The 24,104-nt window shown below is 41.0% G+C and overlaps 1 protein-coding gene across 1 annotated transcript; it reads right to left on the bottom strand.

Annotated features, from left to right (window-relative positions):
- Positions 1 to 5,784: 5,784 nt before the first annotated feature.
- Positions 5,785 to 19,169, bottom strand: LOC145412125 (uncharacterized). Its single transcript, XM_080282051.1, has 15 exons — positions 19,059 to 19,169; positions 16,184 to 16,316; positions 15,775 to 15,959; positions 15,193 to 15,266; positions 14,559 to 14,742; positions 13,818 to 13,909; positions 13,050 to 13,131; positions 12,593 to 12,750; positions 12,016 to 12,161; positions 11,536 to 11,678; positions 9,297 to 9,473; positions 8,572 to 8,733; positions 8,025 to 8,190; positions 6,909 to 7,004; positions 5,785 to 6,035 (listed from the first exon to the last, which is right to left on the bottom strand). The coding sequence occupies exons 2-15, from the start codon at positions 16,296 to 16,298 to the stop codon at positions 5,785 to 5,787; spliced, it is 2,031 nt and encodes a 676-aa protein (XP_080138177.1). The 5' UTR covers positions 16,299 to 16,316; positions 19,059 to 19,169.
- Between the last annotated feature and the right edge of the window lie 4,935 nt (positions 19,170 to 24,104).

Here is a 24,104-nt window from a genome sequence, read left to right as displayed (position 1 = left end):
CAATGCCGGTTGACGTGCATAGCCGCAAGTGTCTTCCTGTCACCCTTTGAACTTTAGCATATCCTTACTTATCGACAGGATCACCTGGAGACATGGGGATACAGTACTGTCATTTGAAAGAGAAGAGTTGGTGAGCCTTATGTATCTTTTATTTTTTCTCTGGCTGTGATAGTTTGACAGATGTTTGGGTTTGAAGTAAGGGTATTTTTTCCGTCACGGATATTCCCTGTAGGGAGGAGCGTACAACATCGGAAAACCCCATGCGCGTAGAGGTTAATCTATTGTTGCAGCTCAGCATTCACAAGAGGGATAAGGCAATTTTAGGCTAATTACAGTAAAATCTGCACGGACAGCCGCCATTAGATGACCAAGGCAGATGCACTCATGTTGGAGCCTTGATAAACAGTACAATTAGGAAGATGTATCAGAAAGCCTCTTAAGCTTATGAGATTACAGACCCAAGACTCTCTGCACTGCCGTCAACTATTCTCAATTCTTCTCTGTTAAGCTATAAACTCACACCACACCAAGCTATTAAGTATTCTCCTGCAAATTACCTCATTATCCTAATTGTTCTCCTGCCATCTACTCTCTAACCATACTCAATGCTCACAAAATACTCTTATACTCTTCAAAAATTAAGGACTTCCATACACATTCAATGCTCACAAAATAACTCTCCAGCAACAGTGGGTTTTCATACACATTCATGATCTATCTGTCAATTTATCTACAGCCTGACGCATTAATCCCGTAGGAGGTGGCCACAAACAATCAGCGTCACGTTGCCCTGTTCCCTGCCATTATGCTGTCCTTCCCCCAACTCACACCCACTTCCCTCATATACCTCTGCACTCCATACCTCCACCTCATCCTCAGTCTCCCCAATCATCTCATGATCTACCAATACGATTAAAAATATCAAAGTTTCAGTTAAGCTATCTTTAAAAAATGAGCCTAGTTTAGGAAGGAAGCATAAATATAAAAAAATAATTCACACACAAAATTACGGGTGTCCTCCATTCATAAAAATAAGGGGGATGAAAACAAAAGGTGTGTATGTAGTGTGGTGTGGACAGCTGGAGGAAGAGATTTATAAGACTCTGCTGGCCTACTCTCTTTAATCCCAACGCGCTGACTGACATGTATACCTGTCACGATTTTGGGCACGGAGCAATGCCAGCTGATGTGTATAGCCACAAGCGTATTCCCACCCCTTTTTGAACTTTAACTTATCCTTACTCATCGACGGGACCACCTGGAGACTTGGGGATAATTTCTTTTGAAAGTGGAAGTGTTGGTGAGTCTTTTCTTTAATTTTTTCTCTAGCTGTTATAGTTTGGCAGATATTACGGTTTGAAGTAAGGGTATTTTTTTCCAAAATCACGAAATCCCCCATAGGGAGGAGCCTGCGACATCAGAAAACCCCCGGCGTGTAGGGGGTACCATTTCTGACATAGTACCTCATCTGTTTTTATCCTAACTTCAGACAACTTTATCCCACTCAAGGAACAGCTCTCATATTAACAGTGAATCTGAGAACGTCATTTACATTTCCTTCCTGTTGCGATATGGTTTTACTCAGCTCAACACAGACTTTTCAGATCAGCAAGGTTAGATACAGCCTTCGTTAACGCCTTCACTAAAAGCACTCTGTCCTATGCTGAATATAACTGTCTGTAAGTAGTATCAAGTGAAAAATGTCATAACACGGAGTGGCAGTAGTAACAGTAGTGAAGTGGTAGTAGTAGCAATAGTAGGTTCAAGTTACAGACGAACAAGTGTCTACGAGTACAACTACTGCTACTACAGTGCTACTACCACCACCACCACCACTACTACTACTACTCTTATACTGTACTATTCCTGCAACTGTTAGATTAATTTAATTAAACTTAGGGAGAAATTTTGCCATGAAGGGGTTAATGAAGGCTGTGCTTAAGTCTTTCAGTTTATAAAGTATCTCTTATGCTGGAAACAACAAGAAGAAAAAAAATTTGGCATCTGGAAATAGTCAGCACAAACAAACATCACTAGATTCAACAGGTATATAAATTAGGGAAAGAATCAAGCTAATAATAATAATAATAATAATAATAATACTGCAGACTACCTCATCAACTACTAAACACTAAAACTGCATGAATTCTAAAATCATTCCATATTAATAATATATAATTAATATAATTATATTAATAATATATTATAATAATAATAATCCATCATCATCCAATCCCGTCGTCCCAATGAGCAGCGTAGGAAATAATAATAAAAATAATAATAATAATAATAATAATAATGATAATAATAATAATAGTAATAATAATAATAATAATGATACTGTAATAATAATAATAATAATACTGCCTATAATAATATTATTAATATTATTATTAATAATAATGCAACTATCTCATCAACTACTAAATACTGTAACTGCTTTGTTATAAAAAAAATAATAATAATAATGCACTACAAAAGCCTACCTTATCAACTACTAAATACTGAAGCTGCGCCATCATCATCATACACCACAAATCAGTGACACCGATTTTAAACAACCGTCATTCTCATATCAAAAGCCGAGAATAAGTAATCTATCCTCAGTCCCCTACCCTCCTGATGGAACAATAAATAATGAATGGATGGATAACGTATAGCACAGCTGATACCATGCACATGTACACCCCTTCCCCTACAGCATATTACTAACTCTCAAACAATTTATGAAAGAAAGACCTGTATTAAGATCACTTCCATTAACAACTTGAATTTGGTGACTTTTTTTTTTTTTTAATCATCTGTAGTTATAAATTTACTGTGGCCATTAATTTCCCAGTTTGTGAGAAAAGGGCAACTACACTCCTGTCAAAGCTTGAGTGAGTTGCCCTTATTCCAATACACAAAAACTTGAGTGTAACATATTACTTCTGATAATCTATTTCATCTGTGTCCTTCTTCCTTTAGCCGCTGCCAGTCTTGCATTTGCTTTGTACAAGAACTGATATTTCTGGCCACATCTGAGTGTTCCTCAGGTCATATTGCCTTGGTAAAAGCTCACTATGGCTTTCTTTGTGGCTTAACTTTGCAGGTGGAGATGAGAGAAGACAGACTGCCTTATATCTTATAAAACGTGTTACTCTGCTACTACGAAAAATTTCACGGTATGTTGTCAAAAACTCGACTCACACAAGAGAAGTCAAACGCCATGAATTATTAAAAGTCCTTCCATACAGAGGCCAGACTTAAGCTGAGTAAAATCACCTAGTAACAGGAGAAACTGATGAGGACATTACCAGGATTCAATGGGTTAGTGAAGGCAACATCTAACCCACCCAGATCAACCAAAAACAGAAGAATAGTCTGGGAGCCACACACTCCCTCTGGCAGTGTTGAGTTTATACACAGTGTAAATGGATGCTTGGGATACCTGGTGGTCTAGTGGGCTAAGGCATCATTCAGGGTGACAGTTACATGCTGTGCACACTGATTATAGACTCCATATGAGTGACTGGAGGTTTTCCAGTCACATAAAGCCAAACCAGAATTTTGAAGTGGTAGGTGATGGTGACCATCATCCACTCACTTGATGTATGCTGCCTATTTCTTCCTTAGGATATTCAACACTGAGTGACAAGCCTAATGGCTTGTCACTCAGTGTAGAATATCCAGGAAGCCATTTACAACACTGGGTGGTAACCATATAACCAAATAATGGGGTGATGTGGAGGCTACTATGGTGCCTCTGCTAACTGATGGAGAGACACAATGCAATGTCCATCTGTAAACCAAACCTCCATATCTTTCCTGCACTTCACCACAGTGAGGTACTGTCCACTGCAAGGGAAAATTGGCTAACGGCACTAGCTAGCCCTGCAGGGGTGATTGCTTGCCTGCGGTTGATGCTCGACAGACCAGGGCTGATCTACTACTACTACAACAGAATTCTGATCCCCTGGTAAACTGGCCACTATGACTGCAAAAGCCTCACATGAAACTGGCATGTAAGTTTTGGACAACAGCAGCCTAACCTCAGGGCCTTATACCTCACAAGAGATAACACTGAGACTGACTATTCATCATCCTCGCAACAATGATCGTCATTCTCGTCATCCCACCCCTAACTCCCACATACAAAAATGAGGTGAGACTTATCAGATGCTCATCATCATCATGATGCTTACCCCACATAAAATACTGGGACTGGTTTCATCATTATACACAGAACCCTTACTTGCACCTATAAAATGGGACCCTCTCTTCCTCATGGTCATCAGTTCACACCCTAACCTGTGGCTAAAATGATGATGCAAGACTATTCATCATCATCCCAAGCCTCATTCCCACTTCAAAGATGGGGAGATGTTATTTGTTCATCTCTTATACCCACTCAAAAGACAATGGCGACAATAGTTTTAATAAATTCCAAGACAACAACCCTCAATGAAAGTCATCTAAGGCATCCTAATGATCAAAGCTGCACTGCTATAACAACTATACCCTTTTTACTCTAACTAAGCCTAAAACTGCACTCATTCCATTTTCAATACTGGGCTGTAACAAGGGATTAACATTAGAATACGATGATAGTAGAGATTAACACTAGAATATGATGCCAGTGGAGATTAACACTAGAATATGATGCTAGTCACCAAGAAGTGCTATGGAAAGGAAGTAGAGCAGTAGCATTGCCTTTTTGTGCCAATGACCTGCACGATATAAGCTGCAAAAGGACACGAATCCAGGCCAAGTTAGAGTAAAAACAGTATAAGAATGTTTGTTAATCTTCAACAGCAAAGACAGGAACCAGACACTGAGGCTAACTTGTGCAGTGTGGTTTGAGTGATAGGCTAATGTACCAAAATCCTCAAAAGACCTTCACTGTGGTCATATGTAGGTTATCAACATCATTTTGCCTCTTATTCTCACCACCACCATCATCACAACTGTTATTCTCTCCTAAAAACACACAATTATTTCATCATCATCATTACTGTCATCTTGCCCTGTACTTGCAACACCACCACCATCATCATATCACCCTCACTCACCAACATCATTGTTATCTCACCCCATAATCTCAACACCACCACCATCATCCTATCACCACCCCTTATTATCACCATGATCATCACCATCCCTCACTCTCACCATCATCACCATCCCTCACTCCCACCATCATCACTAAAACCCTCATTCAAACCAAAAAAAAGGACAGGACTATGTCTTCATCTCATATGTGGTAACTGCTGCAGTAAAAAGTTCCAAGAAAGTAAATCTCAGCAAAAAATTCTACTAAGCGTGTAAAGAACCAATGCCGCGTTGCCGTAATCATGAAGAAAGTTTGTTTACCTTCAACGGCAAGGACGGGAACCAGTTATACCGAAGCTACATGGTGCGGTAATGCCTGGTGAAGCGAAGTCCTCAACAGACTACCATTGCAGTAACAGCAGGTCATCATAATCATCATCTAATCCCTTACCCTCATTACCATCACTGTCCCTATCTCACCAACATCACAATCTCAAAAATCTGGGACTAGTTCTTCTTTGCCACCACCACCACCACCACCATCATCATCATCGTCATCATCATCATCATCACCATCTTTTTCCTAATTCTCATCACCATCATCATCCCTTACCCCATCAGCATCATCACAACCTCAAAAATCTGGGACTAGTTCATCATCATCATAAACTCTTACACCCTAAAAAAGACCGGGTGTGGCCACTAGCACAATAAAAATGGTTTCATGAAAAAATCTACTAAGCGTGTGAAGGATCAATGCCGCGTTGCCGTGACCGCCAAGAGCGTTTGTTTATCTTCGACGGCAAGGACGGGAACCAGGGATACCGAGGCTAAGTGGTGCGGTATGGCCTGAGAGATGGCCTGGTGGAGCAATGTCCTCGAAAGGCCTCCACTACGGTAGTAACACGTAAGGCCAAGGGGCATGGTGTCGTCGGCCTTGGTTAACGTGTATTGGAGTATTTCTTCCAGCATCTCGGAATTCAAGTCATCCGAGGAAACGCAGCCTGTAGAGGAGATAAAGCATTTGATTAATAAGTAAATGTTGATGTGGTCTGGCCCTGGGCTTATTTAAAACTTGAACCTGGCCTCTCTCTCCTGTTGTCAACCATCTTCCTTTGGGACATCTGTGTGACCAAGCATCAGAACTGTCTGGTTATACCTACGGCATTAATTCAAGTCCCTCTCCAGTACCATGAGGGATATGAAGGTTGTATTTAAGTACTCAATTCACTCGAAAGCTAAGTACGGTAACATCATTATCATAACAATCAATCCCACCTAAAAAAAAAAAAAAAGTGGGACAGGAGACAATGGATAAGTAATGTAATTATAAAATGAAACTAAAAAATACAAATCTTACACTTGTATAACTAGATGAAGGAACTTAAGACTACCACATATACAGATAACATAATTACAAACAAGATGAAGAATATACTGTACATGAGAAATCTATTAGTCAAAAGAAGTACAACCTGTTAAATGATAAGTGATAAAGATATTACTGAAGTACTCAAGTCACTAGATGAAATGCGACCTTTGAAGATCATAAAATGCGTATTAATACAAAAAATCAAATATCATCATCATCATAATCCAGACCTCTTTTCCTATGTAAGGATGGGTTTAGGTATGGTCTAGTGAGCATGAAAGCTGAGAAGAACTTAACCAAAATTCTTCCCAAATAAATACATAGGTGACACTTTCATTCACTCACCATTCAGGCCCCCTAAATCCCAGCTCCAACACCCAGACATAAAAATCCAGACTTAAATGTTTCATTGCTAACAAAATGCTGTAATAATAACCTAAGAACTGGGCTAATCTTCTCATGAACAGAACTGCTAAGAAACTCAACTGACAACCACCAAACTCACTTGCAGTGGTGTTGACAGCAACCATGGAATTGTCATGGTACCATCGACGTCGTAACCTCACACTGACATTTCCTCTCGTGTAACCCTTCTCCTCGTCTGAAGCAGAGAAGAGAGGGGACAGGTTAACTAAGTCTTCGAGCAGTATTCTTGTGCAATTAGGATGCTTACTGACACCTCTTCCTTACTGGGTTATTTCTGATTCTGCTCCCTTAATATATTCCTGTGCATTTAGGGCAAAGAGACTAAGAGATAATCATGTTAAACTATCTTGGTAAGGTACCGGTAACAGAAATCTACCTTTTCAGAGGAAAAATTATTTCTATATCAAATACAAACTACGCTACTAGGACATAAACCTAACTGGAAACTGCAGTCGTTGCCCCAGGCTTGACTGAACAAACGTTCAATGGAATGCACACTCAAGTTACCCTCTTCTTGCAGTCCGTTATCCTCCTTTCAAGGGGGAAGGAGAGAGATGATGAATGTTTGTATAACCAGGCAGCACCACTGCCCATTTATATCAGTGCCACCAGGTGAAGGCATCCCTCTTCAGTACCAAACCAAGATTTGAAAAAAAATAAATAAATAAATAAAAAAAATAATAATAATGACAATTTGTAAAACACACCTTACTTAAACAAACAACCACCTTTACTCATACTTACATTCAAATTTACTGTTTTTAATGCATTCCCAAGTTTGATTCCACTTATGAAATTCCACAGGTACTGAAGAGGATTATTTGGGCTACATCTAACCCCTCCAGTTTTAAAGTCTAGGCAAAGCTGAATATAAATGTCAAAAGATTGCAAAAATATGATAAAAAAGGGGATGGTCTGAGCATGTGGAGAAGATGGGGGATGACAGCTGGGTGCAGAAAGTGAGAAGTGTGAATATTGATAGGGTTGCGAGAGGTAGAACAGAAAAAAGACCTGGGATGTGGTCAAAGAGTGTGACCTCAGGGATAAGGGACTATACAGGGAGGCTGCCAGAGATCGTGTAGCATGGAAAGCCGCCATTAGGTGACCAAGGCAGACTCATGCACGCACACTGGAACCTTTATAAACGAAACAAAATGATCCCAGGGGGCCATATAAACTTGACCCTCATACTTACATTCAAATTTACTGTTCTCGACGCATCCCCACGTCTGCCACTCCACCAAGGCACCTCGTGGAAGAGCTGGCACCACAACATAAGTGGAGATCTGTGACTCACTCAAACGCGCCATCATTCTCCGGGCTAGGCCAACATCACACAGCCGAGTCACAAAACATACACCCTGTACACATCACACTAAATCACAAATACAAATGATACAAACTTGGTTCATCATCACCATCCTCATCACCCTTCTCCTCACCATCATCACAATGAAAATATACAAAAAACTATGAGAAAATTAAACTCTTTTTTATTGAAAGGGCCTAAAATTGCATCTCTCCATCACAAATGTTGAACTGTAACAATAAATTAACACCAAAATATACTGATAGTCACAAAGAAGTGTTATGAAAAGGATGCAGCCACAGTATTACCTTTTCCTTACACTGAATGAATGCATGAAACAGATAAATAAAAGGAAAGAAAATGCCTGTGGGTGGGGAAAAATTAGCTGTTTGTGTGTGAATGAGGCAGTACCGTACTTGGCACCCCTACCCACCTGCACAACTGCCCTGATATCCGCTGATGGCGCCACTGCTGTGATGACTCTGGAGACGTGCCGTAGAGACAGCCGAGCCTCTACTTCCACACCACCACTCACCACCTGCAGTGTACCAGGCACCAGTCCGATCATACCTGCCACCATCACCACACTACCAACCTGATGTGAGAAATATACTTTGAGCCATGTGGAAATGCTGGGTGGGAGAGAGAGACAGGTTACAGCTCTCTCCCATCCAATATTTTCACTTGTTGTAATGGATCATCTACTCTGACCCATATTTGAAGTGACACATTAAAACATCTGCTTACTAATTTCTTCCACACATCATCTCCAAATTCTTGCTCCTTCCTGGCAACCCCTATACAGATGATGGCCATGACAGAAACACCATGCTACCTAATCCTTACACACCTCTCTCACACACTCCTCCCTTTCTCTTTCAACAATACACTGATCCACTCTCTTCTTCCATAACACATAAGGACTGTCTCTTCCAACACTGCCCCCACTCTCACAGACATCACAACATCCTCTTGTATATTACTGATGCAATCTATTTAAATAATATGAAGATGTACATTATAAAAAGTAATGTGCAGAATTCGCCACCCCCCAATGTTTACTGGGCCAGGTCAGGGCTTATCTTTTCATCCAAAGGTGTTTAGTGCAAATCAGTCCAGTGTAAATTGGGGTCTCCTCTATTAAGAAAGAGTAGCTACCTTGACGGCTTGACTGTATGGTCCAATATTAGCGGGTGCCCAGTGAGAGATGCCTTGGACGTGCATGGTGGTGCGTGAGGTGGGGTGGATCTGGTCATTATCATCCTCGGTGGTCACGTGGCTCTGTTTCCACCCACACACGTCAAGCTGTACACGCACATCACTGGGCAGTGGAACCTGACATACATGAACAAAGGTAATCATTAACTATCAATCCATTGATCATCTAAACCTTTACTGTTTATTTTGATCTGAATTGCACCCTACAGCTTGGCTACTAAATCTAGACTAAGGCATGGGTGTCCAGTCACTGACCCTTAAGTGGCATTATGTGAGCAATAAAGCTCAACTATCCCCCTTCCAAATGCAGTACATCACTAGACCACTGGATGCCCCTTTCTTCATTACATGGCTATCCCCCAATGTAAATGGTGTCCTGGAATATAGGAAATCATCTGGACTGTTTCTCACTGTAGTCACCTGTATGTAACACTACACTGAGTAAGTGGATAATGGCTGCCCTCACCTACCACTAACCAGTAAACACTATACAAAATAAAATCATGACAGAACGTCTCAGAAAAGACAAAGGAAAAAATAAATGCACTGTACACCTATGCAATTCTCAGTACAACAGTTGATCTGCCTCACATTGATGAGAGACATCATTTTACCTCAGGGTTCTTACTGAGTGCCAAAACCAAGTGACTGCTTCATAACAGCTGTTGAAATATTGGGAAAGAGAAAATAAGAGACGTTTAGTAAGAATTGTACTAGTCTGAGAGTCTCAGCCTGGACTTTGACTCTCGTGTACTTGTGGCTGAGTTCCCTGCCTGAGAGTGATGACTGTGTGGATAGCTACCAGGTTTGCAGCCACACACCACTCTCATGGTAGTACCTCCCAGGGTCGATGGTAGCCAACCACCTACTACCTGCTAAATATAAATGTCCAAAATTAGTTATTACTGCAGACATAAATCCTTTCACTACCAGCAATGCAAATCAGTATTTTAAGCAGACTAAACCCAGACTAAATGGAGGTAACAAGAATAGCCAGCAAAATTCATTCATACGCCAACAATATGTCAAAACAAAACTGATTAGACTTACACACTGGTGGATACTATCAAGAGGGAAAATAAAATATAAAATGTGAACTATCAACACTGCCACCCAGTGATATGGACCACAAAATTATCTATGCAAAAAATATAATAGGTACAATATGGTACAGCAAGTCCTTTTTATTTTTATTTTATTTTTCTTTTTACCTTATTTGTGTTATTAAGTACATCACATATTTCAGAAAAATTGCATATCAAAGCTCCACTGTTACTATTAGCTGATATGCTGGTTTCCCACATTTGTAGTTATGATAATTTGGAATACGTTGTTACAAATCTTACTACAGTATACATATCAGATGAATTTTTTCCCAGCACTTTTCAGCAATTGTTGGGAAGTAATAATCCAGTCCAGGCAAGAAGTGTGAACGTCGAGGGTAAAGCCTCACGAGGCAGACTTAAAAAGGCCCTGGACAAGGTGATAGAGTGTGCCCTCAGTGATCAGGGACTCAAGAGGGAGGCTGCCAGAGATGAAGCAGTGTCAAGAGTCACCATTAGGTGACAAAGGCTGATGCATGGAAGCATGTTGGAGTCTTTATAAACAATACAACAGAAAATATCTGTTCCACCATGGCTGATCTGACTATGGGGAATGCCGAGATGAAACGTGATACAAATTGGCTATATCCGATCTGATCTGTGATTTATAACGAGGACTTACTGTACAACAACAACAAGTACTGAGGGTGTGTACTTTATACCAGGGTGTTGGAAAGGGACATTATGTGCTGGCACTGATATAGCCAAGTTATACAAACATCCCTCAACTCCCATCCTATCTCCCAAAAAATGGGAGAAATGGAGTTCCCCCGAGCTAAGCCCTGTATTGGACTATATAGCCCCGCTAGGGTTACAGGAGCGAGCTACCACTCCCGGCACGGCAGCCCGGGCGAGGCTCGAACTCGCAATCCCCCGATTACGAGTCCGGCGCGCTACCACTGTGCTACCGCGCCCCCCCTATCTCCCAAAAGGGGATGGTGGATGCACGAGAAAGGCCAAATCAGCCAGCAGTCCCCTCGGTTCACATCCAAATGATCCTGAGGTCACATCTACTACTGCTACTGTACTGAAGGCTGAACTAGCATACAAAATGGTGGGGTGTGGCTGCTACCTACCTCTACACAAACTCTAACGGGGGGATTGACAGAGAAGTGTTTGATATACTGGTTATTGAGCTGGACATACTCAGTCAGGTCCTGTACGTACATCTTCACGCACACTAAGTGGCGTAGTTCCATCTCTTCACCCAAGAGGTATTCTGTAAGAAGGGGAGAGACACTGTTCACCCAGTTCTCTTTCACACCTCAGTGATGGGGATTAAAAAATAAACTTACAGTTCTCACACACAAAATATATAGAATTACAAGTTTGAAATAAAAAGAAGCATCAAGATACAAAAGAATATAAACACACAATTCTCACACATCTCAGATCTTTTAACTTAACAACTGCTTCATCTCCTATATTGCAAGAATATATCAAAGTTTAAAATAAATCTACACATCTAGAAAATAAACATCTAAGTCTCAAATAACTCAAAAATTTAATATCAAGATAATAAAGAAAATAATCACACAATTCTCATACATCTTTACCTTTCAATTTAACGATAGCTTCATCTGCTGTATTGCCGGACACGCTGCCAGCAAAGGTGAAGCCCGTGGTAGTGCGCACAACACCACAGTGAAGGTCATCTGGAACCTCTGGCGATGTCACTAGATCATCGTCAAATGGACCACAGCTACGGAGGGGGAAAAAAAAGAAAGAAAGATCACAAATATTTCTATCCTGCTTCTGATATACCTGTACAGTACTTTATTTGGAAGAACATAAATACAACATGTACAGTACCGGTATAAGTGAGGTGGAGGGGGGGACAGGGAGGGGGAGTCTAAGGATGAGATGGAGGGATGGAGTAGAGGTATATGAAAGAAGGGGGTGTAAGTTGAGGATAGGGCAGCGAAATGGCATGGGACAGGGCAACATGGAGGCTATTTGTTTGTGGCCACCCCTTAAAGGATTAAGGCATCTGGCTATAAATACATAGACAGAGAAACAGATAAATAGACTAGTGTACTACGGTATATTTGGCACAAGCTAAGTCCCTCTCCAGTAGCAGAATAAGAGTGGGAATGCATACATATGTTTGGAATCAGCCAACACACCCCTCACCTGTGTTGTGAGTTATCACAGTCATGTACAATGTGGAGCTCCTTGGCCTGGTCCTCTGCCTGTTGCTCCTCCTCCGTTAGTTTCAGGTCCAAGAGGAAGTCCTCGGGGCCACGCAGACCACTTGCCTTCACTAGATCATACTGACTCACATTCTCAGGCTAGGAAAAGAACAGATCAATACCAGTAACCATCATCAGTAAAAAGAAATGCATATTATACCAGTACATTGTGCTTCAAAAAATAAAATAAAATAAAGAACTATTACTAATACTAATACTTGTACTAATAATAATAGTAATCCTGCACAGTGCATCAAAAAATAAATAAAATACTGTACAATAAAATCCACATAATACTAACTACTACTACTACCACTATCACCAATAATAAAATAATAATAATAATCCATAGTACACCATAAATTACATACAAAAAATAAAAATCCAGTCATACTTACAATCTCTTTATCTACTAGTTCTAAAGAGTTCAGATTTAAGTAGCCAACATCTCCCGAAGTTTCCACTAGTTCGGTTTCTCGTCTGAAAAATAGATGTTTTATTTTTTACTGATATGCGGATTGTATGGCTACTGAAGATGACTTATTACTGTCTGAATGGAGAATTAAGATTAGGTTATAGCACACTTGGTAATGAATTGTTTATGTTTAGTGTTGATGCTATTCACACACTATTGTATGTTAGATAATACAGTAATAAAAGTGTTTGGATGGCTGGAGGGAGGAATGAAATAATAGGAAGGAAGGAGGATGAATGGAGGGAAGATAGATAGAAAAAAAGAAGGAAGAAAGACAAACTGAGGGAGGAAGGTAGGGCTGAGAGGAACAAGGAGGAAGACAAAATCGGTATCATTGATAATAGTCTACTTGCTGAAGCTCCCCAATCCAGGCTAAAGAGGAAGAATGGTAAGGGAAAAGGAAAGGAAAGGAAAAGAAAGTAAAGAAAAGGAGAGGAAATGAACAAGAAGGGAGAGGGAGGAAGGAGGAAAGCAAATATGGAGAAAGGATAAACAGACAGAAGGAAAGGAAAACATAAGAGAGGAAGGAAAGCTGGAAAGAAGGCAAGAAATGGATGAGTGGCTGCAGAAAGAAAAAGAAGGGAGGGAGGTAGAAAAATGGAAGGGCAGAAGGAAGGAAGGAAGGAAAGAAGGAAGGAAGAAAGAAAAGAGAAAGAATAGGCAAGGAAAAATCTCAGTACCATCAACTCACATAACAATCCGCTTTCTGAAGACAGGACAGTCGAGGGTAAAGGTTTCGTACTCTCCACCCTCTCCACACACATTCACTCGGTATTTCTCTTTCTGGCATGGAGGAACCACCAAAATTAACATCAATACAATTATGGCATTATAATTACCACTGGTTATCATTACAATCACCATCATTTTCGTTTCTGACATTAACACTATCATTAGTCATTAAAATAATCACCACCACCACCACCATCATCATCAACACCATCATATTATAGCAAAGAACTGATTGTTACAAAGGGGTGAGCAAGATACAGGCTGTCAAAGGAAAATGTGATTGTGGAAGTACCTACTGCCTCTCACTCATAAAAACATAGTGAAGTTTTACTGACACACAGTGCTGTATGGCCACCAGTTCAGCGAAAATAATATCACAGCTAAAAATGGTTACTGTTTATCTGTGTGGTTACTAAGCACGTTTGTACACAGATTCTGAAAGTGGGAAATTATGATAAAACTAAAGAGAAAGCACCATCTTGAATGGTAATCATCCAATTCCATAAGAAAACAATAATAATAATAATAATCTATCTATCTATCTATAACCAGTTGCCATAATCCCAAAAGGGGTGGCCGTCTGAATTTGTTGTTTTATAGGGAGGGACACTAACCCTCCACCAACCCATTTATTGACACATAGGAAAATAATAAAAATACATGATAATAAACAAAAATAATAAAACAATTGAAAACTTACCATTGTTTCTAGATACGAGATCATTTGTGAGATGGATTTACCGAGGTGTTTCTTTGGCTCAAGTCCAATACACGCAACCTTAATTATAATGGCCTCCAGCCCACACTCCACCATTTCTCTAAGCAGCTCTGACTGATCACGTCGCCACATGTACGCCAAACACACCAGCTCCAGTCGACTACACCTGGAAGTGCACACAAACGCACATATTTTTCCATAATGCACAGAAAACTTCCATCTTCATAATCCTACTTCATGTACTTCATCCTGACCCATGCCCCCACCTAAGGATGGGGTGGGGCAGGTTGAGAAAACAATAATCCTGCTAGGTATTGTTTTTTCATCTTACGTTGGTCTACATTTTGGTCTTTTGCAACTTATTTCTCATGGCTCAGTTACAGAAAAAGACAATGCTATGGCTCTACATCCGTCCCATAGCACTTCATGCCTAACATCATATAGTCATATTCTAGAACTGTATTAATCTAGTGTTATAACTTGGCATTCAGGTAAAAAGCATATAATCAAAGCACCAACTAAAAAGCTAGAAAAAAATATGCCACTTCTCTGTCATGTGATCTTACATGCAGTACATATCTCAGGCAATCAATTTTATCTCCAAAGAGCAACTTACACATTCTCTACTCTGATCCTCTGGTAGTCAGAGAGAATGGCACCGACACTCACAGCATCAATACAGCACTTCTCCTGTCAAGTACAGTAGGTTATATCAGTACTAAATAAAGTAAATAAAAAAAAATAAAGTGGAAGTAAAGACAGTCTGGCATGTGTTCCAAAAAACAATTTATTTCCATGTGCTTGGTACTGTACAGTATATTGGGAGAAACTGGTAAATCAGCTTGCTATATAGGTAGCAATGGAACTATAACAGTTTTTGTCTATAATGTGTGGTGAACCTGAAAAATCTTAACAGGGCATGATTGTATTCTGAAGTGCAACCAATGTTAAAATAAAAGATCAAGACTTAATAAAGACGGCTTACTGCATTTTGAGTGCTGGAGAACACCTTCACATGGTGACAGTGATATAAATATGATGCACAGCTGCCTAGTGGTAATAACATCATTCAGCTCCCTCCCAATCCCCTAAAATGGGGGACTGCAACAAGAGCAACTGCTGCCGGCAGTCCACCAGGTTCACACTGATGAACCTTAGGCTACAACTAGTACTTTATTCTGGGGTGATCCCAACCCACCTTAACTTCCTTAAGTAGAAGATATAGGTCCTCCACTTCATCCCCCTCAGTGGGTTTATATGTGATGGTGGTGTTACGTGAGGTACCCTGGATGACCCGCCGATATAGAGGCACACCAACGGCTTCTGCGTAGACTGACACTCCCATGTGACCAACACTCTGGTACATGTAACTGTCAAGTTCATCTGAAAACACACATATAATAAGAAATATCTATAACCCTTTCACTATGACAACACATGGCAAAGCAAGACATAAGCATGACCAACAGGGGAAGCATCCAAACTGTCAACTTTAACTTACATGTGTTAATACAATGCCATACAGTACTAGTACAAATGTCCAAGGGCTAAGTAGGCTCTCTCTCTCTCTCACTCTCTGGATTCTTCTTTGTCTCTGTAATACTGACCGACACGACTGGGTGCCAAGTTAGCGAGGGCAACAATCTGGTGTCCAGCGGCAACACATTGCAGCAGGTTGTAGCAGCTGTCCTTACCACCCGACACCAACCCCACCACACGCATCCTGCTGCTCCAACCAACCTGAAGAAAATGACAAGGAAAATTGTGTTTAATGACACCCCAAAAACGAACTACACACTCAGACATTCCATCCAATTCTTCAAAAATCCTGACTGCATCTCACAGGCAAAAGCACCTCCAAATATTTTATATCTTCGGTGTAATGAAGGTGCTCCACTCCGATAAGCCCACGTTCTCGGTGCTGTATGAAAGTTTTTGTACTGAAATCTGCCACTAGCTTAATTGGAGCATAACATCCTGCAAGAAAGAAGGAACCAGAGGCCAGAAACCCATATGATTGTTCCCTCCAGGAAAAAACAAAAAACAAGACAACAGAGGGACAAATTCAAGATCAGTTCATCGGTCAGTGTGCCTAACAATGGAGAAATGCTTAGATACCTTTACAATGATGCAAGGTGTGGTAACCATTAGTAATACATGCACAAGTAGAGCTGTTTGCAGACTCTTCAGACGTATATTTTGAAATGCATGATGTTTTTTGAGCCTGGATACTTTCACGTGAGTATAAAGGTACTTCACATACAACAGTGGGATCCAGTCATTCTACCAATCATTTCTATACCTGGTTTGTTTTCATCTGGCTGAACTGGGCCACTCTCACAACGTCAATATAAAGTCATGGTTGCAAGAAATTCTATAAGCCTTAGTTATGAGGTAGAAATGGGTCTCCCTGGTTACTAGTCAAATTTATCCTCCAATATGCCAGCCAGGCCATCAAGGAGCTGAAAGGGAATTTGGGATCTATGTCAGGTAAAAACAATATGAAAAACAAGGGGGAGGGGAAGAGGTTACATAAATCTGGGTAAACACACTTCATCCATCTATTTCAATGCCTCTATGTCCCCTTCCACTCATTACTTTCCCAAACACTCATTTATCACATCCAAGTCTGGTGCTATGCTGAATAATTTACCGGTTTCCTGGAACTGTAAAAGGGTAACGACACAAGCCCGCCTCTTACTGAAGGCTTGTCACTTTCCCTTCGCAACTTCCGGGATTGGGTTATCAGATAAAGAAACATCGGCTAATTCCATCAACAAAACAAATCGTTTCGCTGCATGGGGTAACGACAAACACATCAGGAACCACAAATAAACACTCTTCATGCTCAAACACCACAACATGACTTGAAATCTTAAAACCTGCCACAATAACTGACCAGCACAGGAGACATAGAAAGACGAGGTGATATTCTCTTATTCTCGGGTGATTTATCAGTGAATTCAAGGTCAGGGTTTATCTTATCAGCCATGAGATCATTACAACATACACGGCTATATAACACTACACTAATTACTTATCTTCACTTCACTCTTAAACACCTTATTAAACTTTAGTCTTCCTGCCATTAAAGTTTGTCTATTTTCATCTGACTACCCATAACCCCTTTAAAGCTTAGTTAATGGTCAGATGCAGTCATACTAGAGGATAAAATGACTAGCAACCAAGGAGACTGGATCGTGCCTCATGACTAAAGCTCACTGAATTTCACACCACCATTACAGTACAGTATGAGAGAAACAGAGAGAGAGAGAGAGAGAGAGAGAGATAACAGATTCATTCCTCTCATGTTACAAAGGTTAGGGCCAAACCATGATAAGAATGGTCAGGTACAATTATTATAGGAAATAATTTTCTCGTAAAAAAAAAAAAAAAAAAATCTTCTTCTGGTGACGCCTATAAGTTAAAATTGTACCCACGCGACTAACAGACACTAAAATTAATACAGTAAACTCTCAATTATCCGTTGTCGCAATATTCTTTTTTCACCTTTATCATTCTTTTTCTAGGCCTCCCTCCTCTCTTCCTATTTCTCCCATCTTTCCTGTCACTTTCTATAACTTCTTTCCTTTTCAGGTGGCTTTACATTGAGTGACAAGCATAATGGTTTCCTTTGTCAGGAAACCAGTTACAATGCTGGGTGGTAACCATATAGCCTACCCATACGTGTTGTTTACGTGTCAACAAGTGGGTTGGCAGAAGGTTCATGCCCCTCCCCGTAAAATAACTAACCCAAAGCCAAACGGCCACCTTGTACGAGATTATGGCATCTGGCTAAAGATAAATAGCATATATTGCCCAGTTAGTGATCAGTAACGGGCCTGATATTTAAACATTCATATTCAACCAGTACACACATAGGCTGTCTTAGGAAACACAACACCACCCTCCTTCTTTATTTACTATGTATGAATGAAAGTGTATTTGTGACAAGTGTGTAAAGAAGAGTAACTGCTTGAAACTGCATAAACTTAATTAGGGAACATATTAATTTATGTCCATCAGATGGGTGTAAATCCAAAATACTACCCACAATAACTCTAACGAAACACAATGTAACTCTATGCTTAAAAACCTACTTTATTCCAACAACACATTTTGCCTGATTCAAAGTCACACAAAAGTCTATGAGGTAATGTGTAATTCCTTTCCTAGTAAGATGCACTTGAGTCTTAATACAGAGAAGGCAAAGAATATATTGTTCCGAGAAAAGCTGGTAAACATCTCATAACACTTCTTAAAAACTAATTCACTTTCTTTTAGCAGCTATGGACGCTTTCAGGTATTAAATTCTGTCAAAGAACTAATGATTCTGTCCATGGAAGGTTATTAACAGCATCTGAAATTTTAAAATAAGTAACATAGGGTTAAAGCGAGGCTGGGGAGCTGGTGAGATGGAAGGCAGCTCACTTCTCCCAGCTACATTTACACTTATTTAACCCTCGTATTATCCCCACGTACCTTCAGTGTTGCACGGGAAGCCTTATGTTGCACCCCAGGCCACTTCTAGCTCGTGTATAGCCTCATGATAAGGGATTGTGGCAGCGAGTACATCCGGACACAGCTTAGTAAACACACCAGGCCGGATCAGGGTTGCCAACGCCTTCATTCACAACAACAGCTAAACTTGCGCTCAATCACCGCCACGATATTGCTAAGTTTTAAAATCTCCAACTAACACTAACCCTGTCTATAGCCAGACGCCCTAATTCCGCAAGGGGTTGGCCACATTTTTCAAAGATGGCCACAAACAGTTCGCCATCATGTTGCCCTGTCTCCTGCCATTTCGCCCTCACATATACCCCTCTATTCCATCCCTCCATCTCATCTTCGGTCTCCCGGCCCTTGCCTCTCCCCCCTTCCACCTACCTCACATACACTCTCCTCGTTAGAATCTCACTCTTCATCCTCTCCACATGGCCAGCCCACAACAGTATATTTCTCCTAACGTTTTCTGACATACACAGCCACACCAAACGCTCTTTCACTTCTCATTAGTCAGTGTCTCCCCACGTCACTCCACATGTTCCTCTCATATAACTCATTTCCACTTCTCCCACTTGCAGTGAGAGCAGCAGAGTAGTCCCGGCCATAAAACGATGAGCTTTTCTCCGACTTCCACCAAAACTGAACAGCACACGACAAACTATTCCAGGTTTGACAGCAATAGGCCAAACGTCAAGGTTATGGGAAGAGGTCAAATTTAACTTCGCATTGTGATCGAGATTATTACCCTACTGTTAAAAGAAGGGGGGGGGGAGGGTTATAAATCAGTCTGCACACGACTGAGTTGAAGTCATGTCGTTTGAGGACTAGGGAGGTGGAGAAACATGTTGAGGGTGGTGGTGAAAAGTGGACTAGAGAGAAGGGGTCATGCTGTGCTGGGGTATTTCCAGAGAGGGATGAGAGACTGACTAGAAGAGTGTGAGTGAGGTGGAGGGGGGGGGAGAGGGAGGGAGAGAACGAGGGATGAAGCAGAGAGGTGCAGGTATATAAGAGAAGGATGTGTGAGTTGGGGGCAAGGCAAAGAAAAGGCAGAGGACGGGGCGACATGAAGACGAAATTTGTTTGTGGCCACCCCTTGCGAGATTTAGGCGTCTGGCTATGGTTTGACAGATAGATGGATAGATAGATAGACAGACTGACCTACAAGACGCATCCACCTCACAAATACACACACAAGATGGGGTCAAGCTCTAATTTGGGGGGTAAAGTGCTACACATTGTTCTGACGATAAATGATCCGAAATTTCAAGTGGGGGTCCGTCCGTAATTATGTCGCAATAATCTACCCAACCTCACCTGTCAGTTTTACCCATCTCCACCCCACCAAACCCTACTGTTACCCTACCCCACACTACCTTTCGACCTTTACCCTACTCCACCCTAATCAACCCTGCCATTACCCTATTCCACCTCACTCCATCCCACAATAATTATCCCACTCCATCCCTCTCATCCACGCCATACCCTCCTACCTCACTTCACATTACCCAACCCCACTATTACCCTACTCCAACCATCCCCGACATTACCTCACTGAATCCATCCAAACCCCACACTCAACGCTCTCTCACCTTCACCGTTTCCAACCTACCCAACCCTTTCATGTCCTACCCTATCTCACCCATCATTACCCTTCACTCCATCAAACCCGCAAAAAGTAAATAAAGACAAATATGAGGTTCCAGCACCCTTTAGATCTCTTAAAACCAACAGCATCGGCTTTTATTGAAGTCGTCTATTGCTGTATTCTTTACTTGCTATAACAATGCAAAAACATTACTTGCAGCGATGAATAATTGTGGTGATAGTGTTGCCAATTTAGCAGTTCGTTAGTTGTAGAGATGCTGCCTTTATTTAGTGGTAATTCTTAAATTTATATATTAAATTTTTGTCAAAGAACTGACGATATTTTAGATCTTGGAGGGTTTAGTATTCAGCGTCAATCTCGTTTTATTTATCTATTTATTTATTTTTTTGAGGAAATATAGCAATCTTTAGGGCTGTCCTATTCACTCGGTGAGTCTAGACACCTTGAAGGGGTGGAAGGAAGAAATAACGAACTGGCACCAAGCTGTAATATGGTTATTACTACGTAAGCACAGGGAAGCTGGGGAAATAATTATTTTGAATGTATGATGTGATGGAGTGGCACAAATGAATCGCCCCATGTCATTTTGACCGCCATCAGGCTGCCCTCTGACTCACAATTCCCCTACTCATATGCCTTCCATCTCCTATTCGGTCTCTCTGGTCAAGTATCTTACATGTCGGACCAACTGCCTAGCTCCGGGCTCCTACGCTCCTCATGGGGCAACGAAGGATTGGATGATGGATGAATGGATGGTAAGAGAACTAATCAGCATTATAACTACTGTTCATAAATTCATTTGCCATTAGTTCCCCAAATGTTGGCTTCACCAGGTCATAAAAACGCCGCTCAAATCCCTCCCTATCCTCCAAAAGGAAAGGTTAGGAAAGGGGAATGTGAAATGTTCCCAAGAGCTAGACCTTATTAGATCATACGGCCCTGCTAGGTTACTGGAGGGCGCTACCCTTCCCAGCATGGCAGCAACTGGGCGTGGCTCAGACTCAACCCCCCGGTCCTGAGTCCAATGCTCTACCACTGCGCCACCCTGCCCGCTTCCTCCCAAAAGAGGATGGTGGACTGCAGAACTTCAGCTTGTTGTCCACTGGGTTCCTGTTTTGAGGCTATTTTAATTTAGCCAAGGACTAAAAGGGTCCTTGCAGCCCAGGAAACCACTTATTGCAACTGGTAATCACATAACCAGATATGCCCAGTGATTGACAGATCGTTAGACAAGATAAATAAAGACATAAACAGACAGCATGTATAATTAGACATTAAACAAAGACTGCTAAGAACTATCAGAACAAAATTTAGTTGGTGTACAGATAGGGACAAAAGTTCGCCTAATATTTCACCTCTTCCAAATGCCACTTTCCTCTGGTGCCTAATAATCCTAGGCTGAAAAAGGTTTGGTATGTTTCTCTGCCTTTTGATGCCTCTCTGATATGTTAGGGAAGGAAGTGACGAACATGCCTTAAGTGTGAAACAGGGGAACAGTCAGCCAACTCTTGTCCCTGACTATTAACTGCAGCAATAGAGTCACCTATTTCAATTCAATGATGTTCAGTAATGCTGGAGAGGGATGCCTTCATGTGGTGGCACTGGCATAACTGTGCTGTAGAACTTCCCAGCGAGAGAAACGCCCCATTTTCTCCCTCTCTATCACCCACAAAAAGGATAAAGGACTGCAGGAATGGGACAACTTCATCCTGCAGTCCACTGGGTTCATGTCCAGATGAGCCTGGGATTACCACCACCACCACAATCAAGCTGTAATGTGGGATGAAGACTGATTAACAATTACACGTAATCCACAAATATGATGATATGGCATGTCTGATCTTTCTGCACTTGCTAACTACACCCTATAATGTGGGATGCAGGCTAACCATCCCTAACAATTACAAGTGTTCCACAAATTTGATAATAATAAATTATATGACTTACCGCACTACATGGCCAATGGCTTCCGAAGCTCATCAGTCCCTTGACAGGTGGTGTTTTCATCCTTCTTAGTGTCTAGTCATCCTCCTTACTGAACAAAATGGGAATGCCAATTCCATCGTAGATGATGCGACCATGAAACAAGTAGGAGGGAAGGAATACTGAAGAATTAGCACCAAGCCATAATATGGTATTATGGCACTATAGGAGTAGAGTGTAAATAAAGGCCAGAAGAAACACATAAATATCAAGAAGAGAGATAGGATAGAAGAGCAGAAGAGGACAGTAGAGAGAGAAAGACTGGAGACAAAAAGGCCCCTTTTAGTCGCCTCTTACGACAAGCAGGGATACTGGGGAAGTATTCTTTCCCCCCTTCCCCAGGGGGACATGAAACAGGTAGTACTGGTTTACATGGTACCAGTAGCAGAGCTATGTGTGACCTAACTCCAGCATATAACCAACAAAGCTAACTCACATGAAGTACACTGTAGTTCTTCCACTTTGATTTAGCCCATACTTTCATCCTTTTCTAGCTTATTTCATACAACTCTGTGGCAAAGCAAGGTAATGTTACAGCTCTACATCCTTTCCTCAGCATTTCTTCAACAGTAGCATCACACTCTAGTGTTAATCTATTGCTGCAACTCAGCATTTAAGATGGAGAAGGTAGTTTTTGGCCATGATAAAGTGAAAATGGTGTACTGTAACTTCTCCCTAATACCAATACAGTAGCAACTATGAAATGACTACTTTCTCTCCATCCATTATCCAGTCTTTAATTACCCCAGTCAGAGCATAGCAATCTAGATATTTAAGGTGAATGTCCAGTTGGTGATCCCTTAGCGTCACTGTCACCTATAAACCTGAACCGACCATCAGAAGTACAGTAGATCCTTGTTGGCCACAGCCTGTTGGTCCACCTTCTCACTAGACCACCAGATGCTTTAAAATTCTACAAGGGGAACAGGGTTACAGTATAACATCAGCAGACTACACAGTTCAAAGATCCACCATTGACCTCTCTGCGTGCATCAGAGGACTGTCTCACAAAATAACGTATGACAGAGAAGGTTCCTACTGAAGTTTTTTTCCTCTCTTTCCCCATTACCTTTTGGGTGGTGAGTTTTATTCGGTTTATGAATGGATATAGGGGCTTCCCCCTCCCCCAACTCACTGCATTCACTTGTGAAAAATATATGATAACGATGATGACAATGTATTCTTTCCCAGGTAGAGAGTATGTAACAAGGTCAGTACAAATAATACAGTACTGGAAGAGCTACAGTACATGGGTTTATTATGTATCCTTGTATAAATCTTACCTTCTTAATATACAATACAGGTACAAGTCTATATAAACATATAACTATAAAAAGTTATTTACCTTATAAGATCTGCATGCCACAATTACATAACTACATTGCAAACATAATACCTGCACAATAAAAACAAAAATATATAGCAAACCT

This window comes from Coenobita brevimanus, chromosome 11 (assembly GCF_032717465.1).
Source record: "Coenobita brevimanus isolate Jiangsu-jjx chromosome 11, ASM3271746v2, whole genome shotgun sequence".
Lineage (NCBI taxonomy): Eukaryota > Metazoa > Arthropoda > Malacostraca > Decapoda > Coenobitidae > Coenobita > Coenobita brevimanus.
Note: the sequence above shows the minus strand (reverse complement) of the source record. Positions and strands in the feature narration are given on the sequence as shown.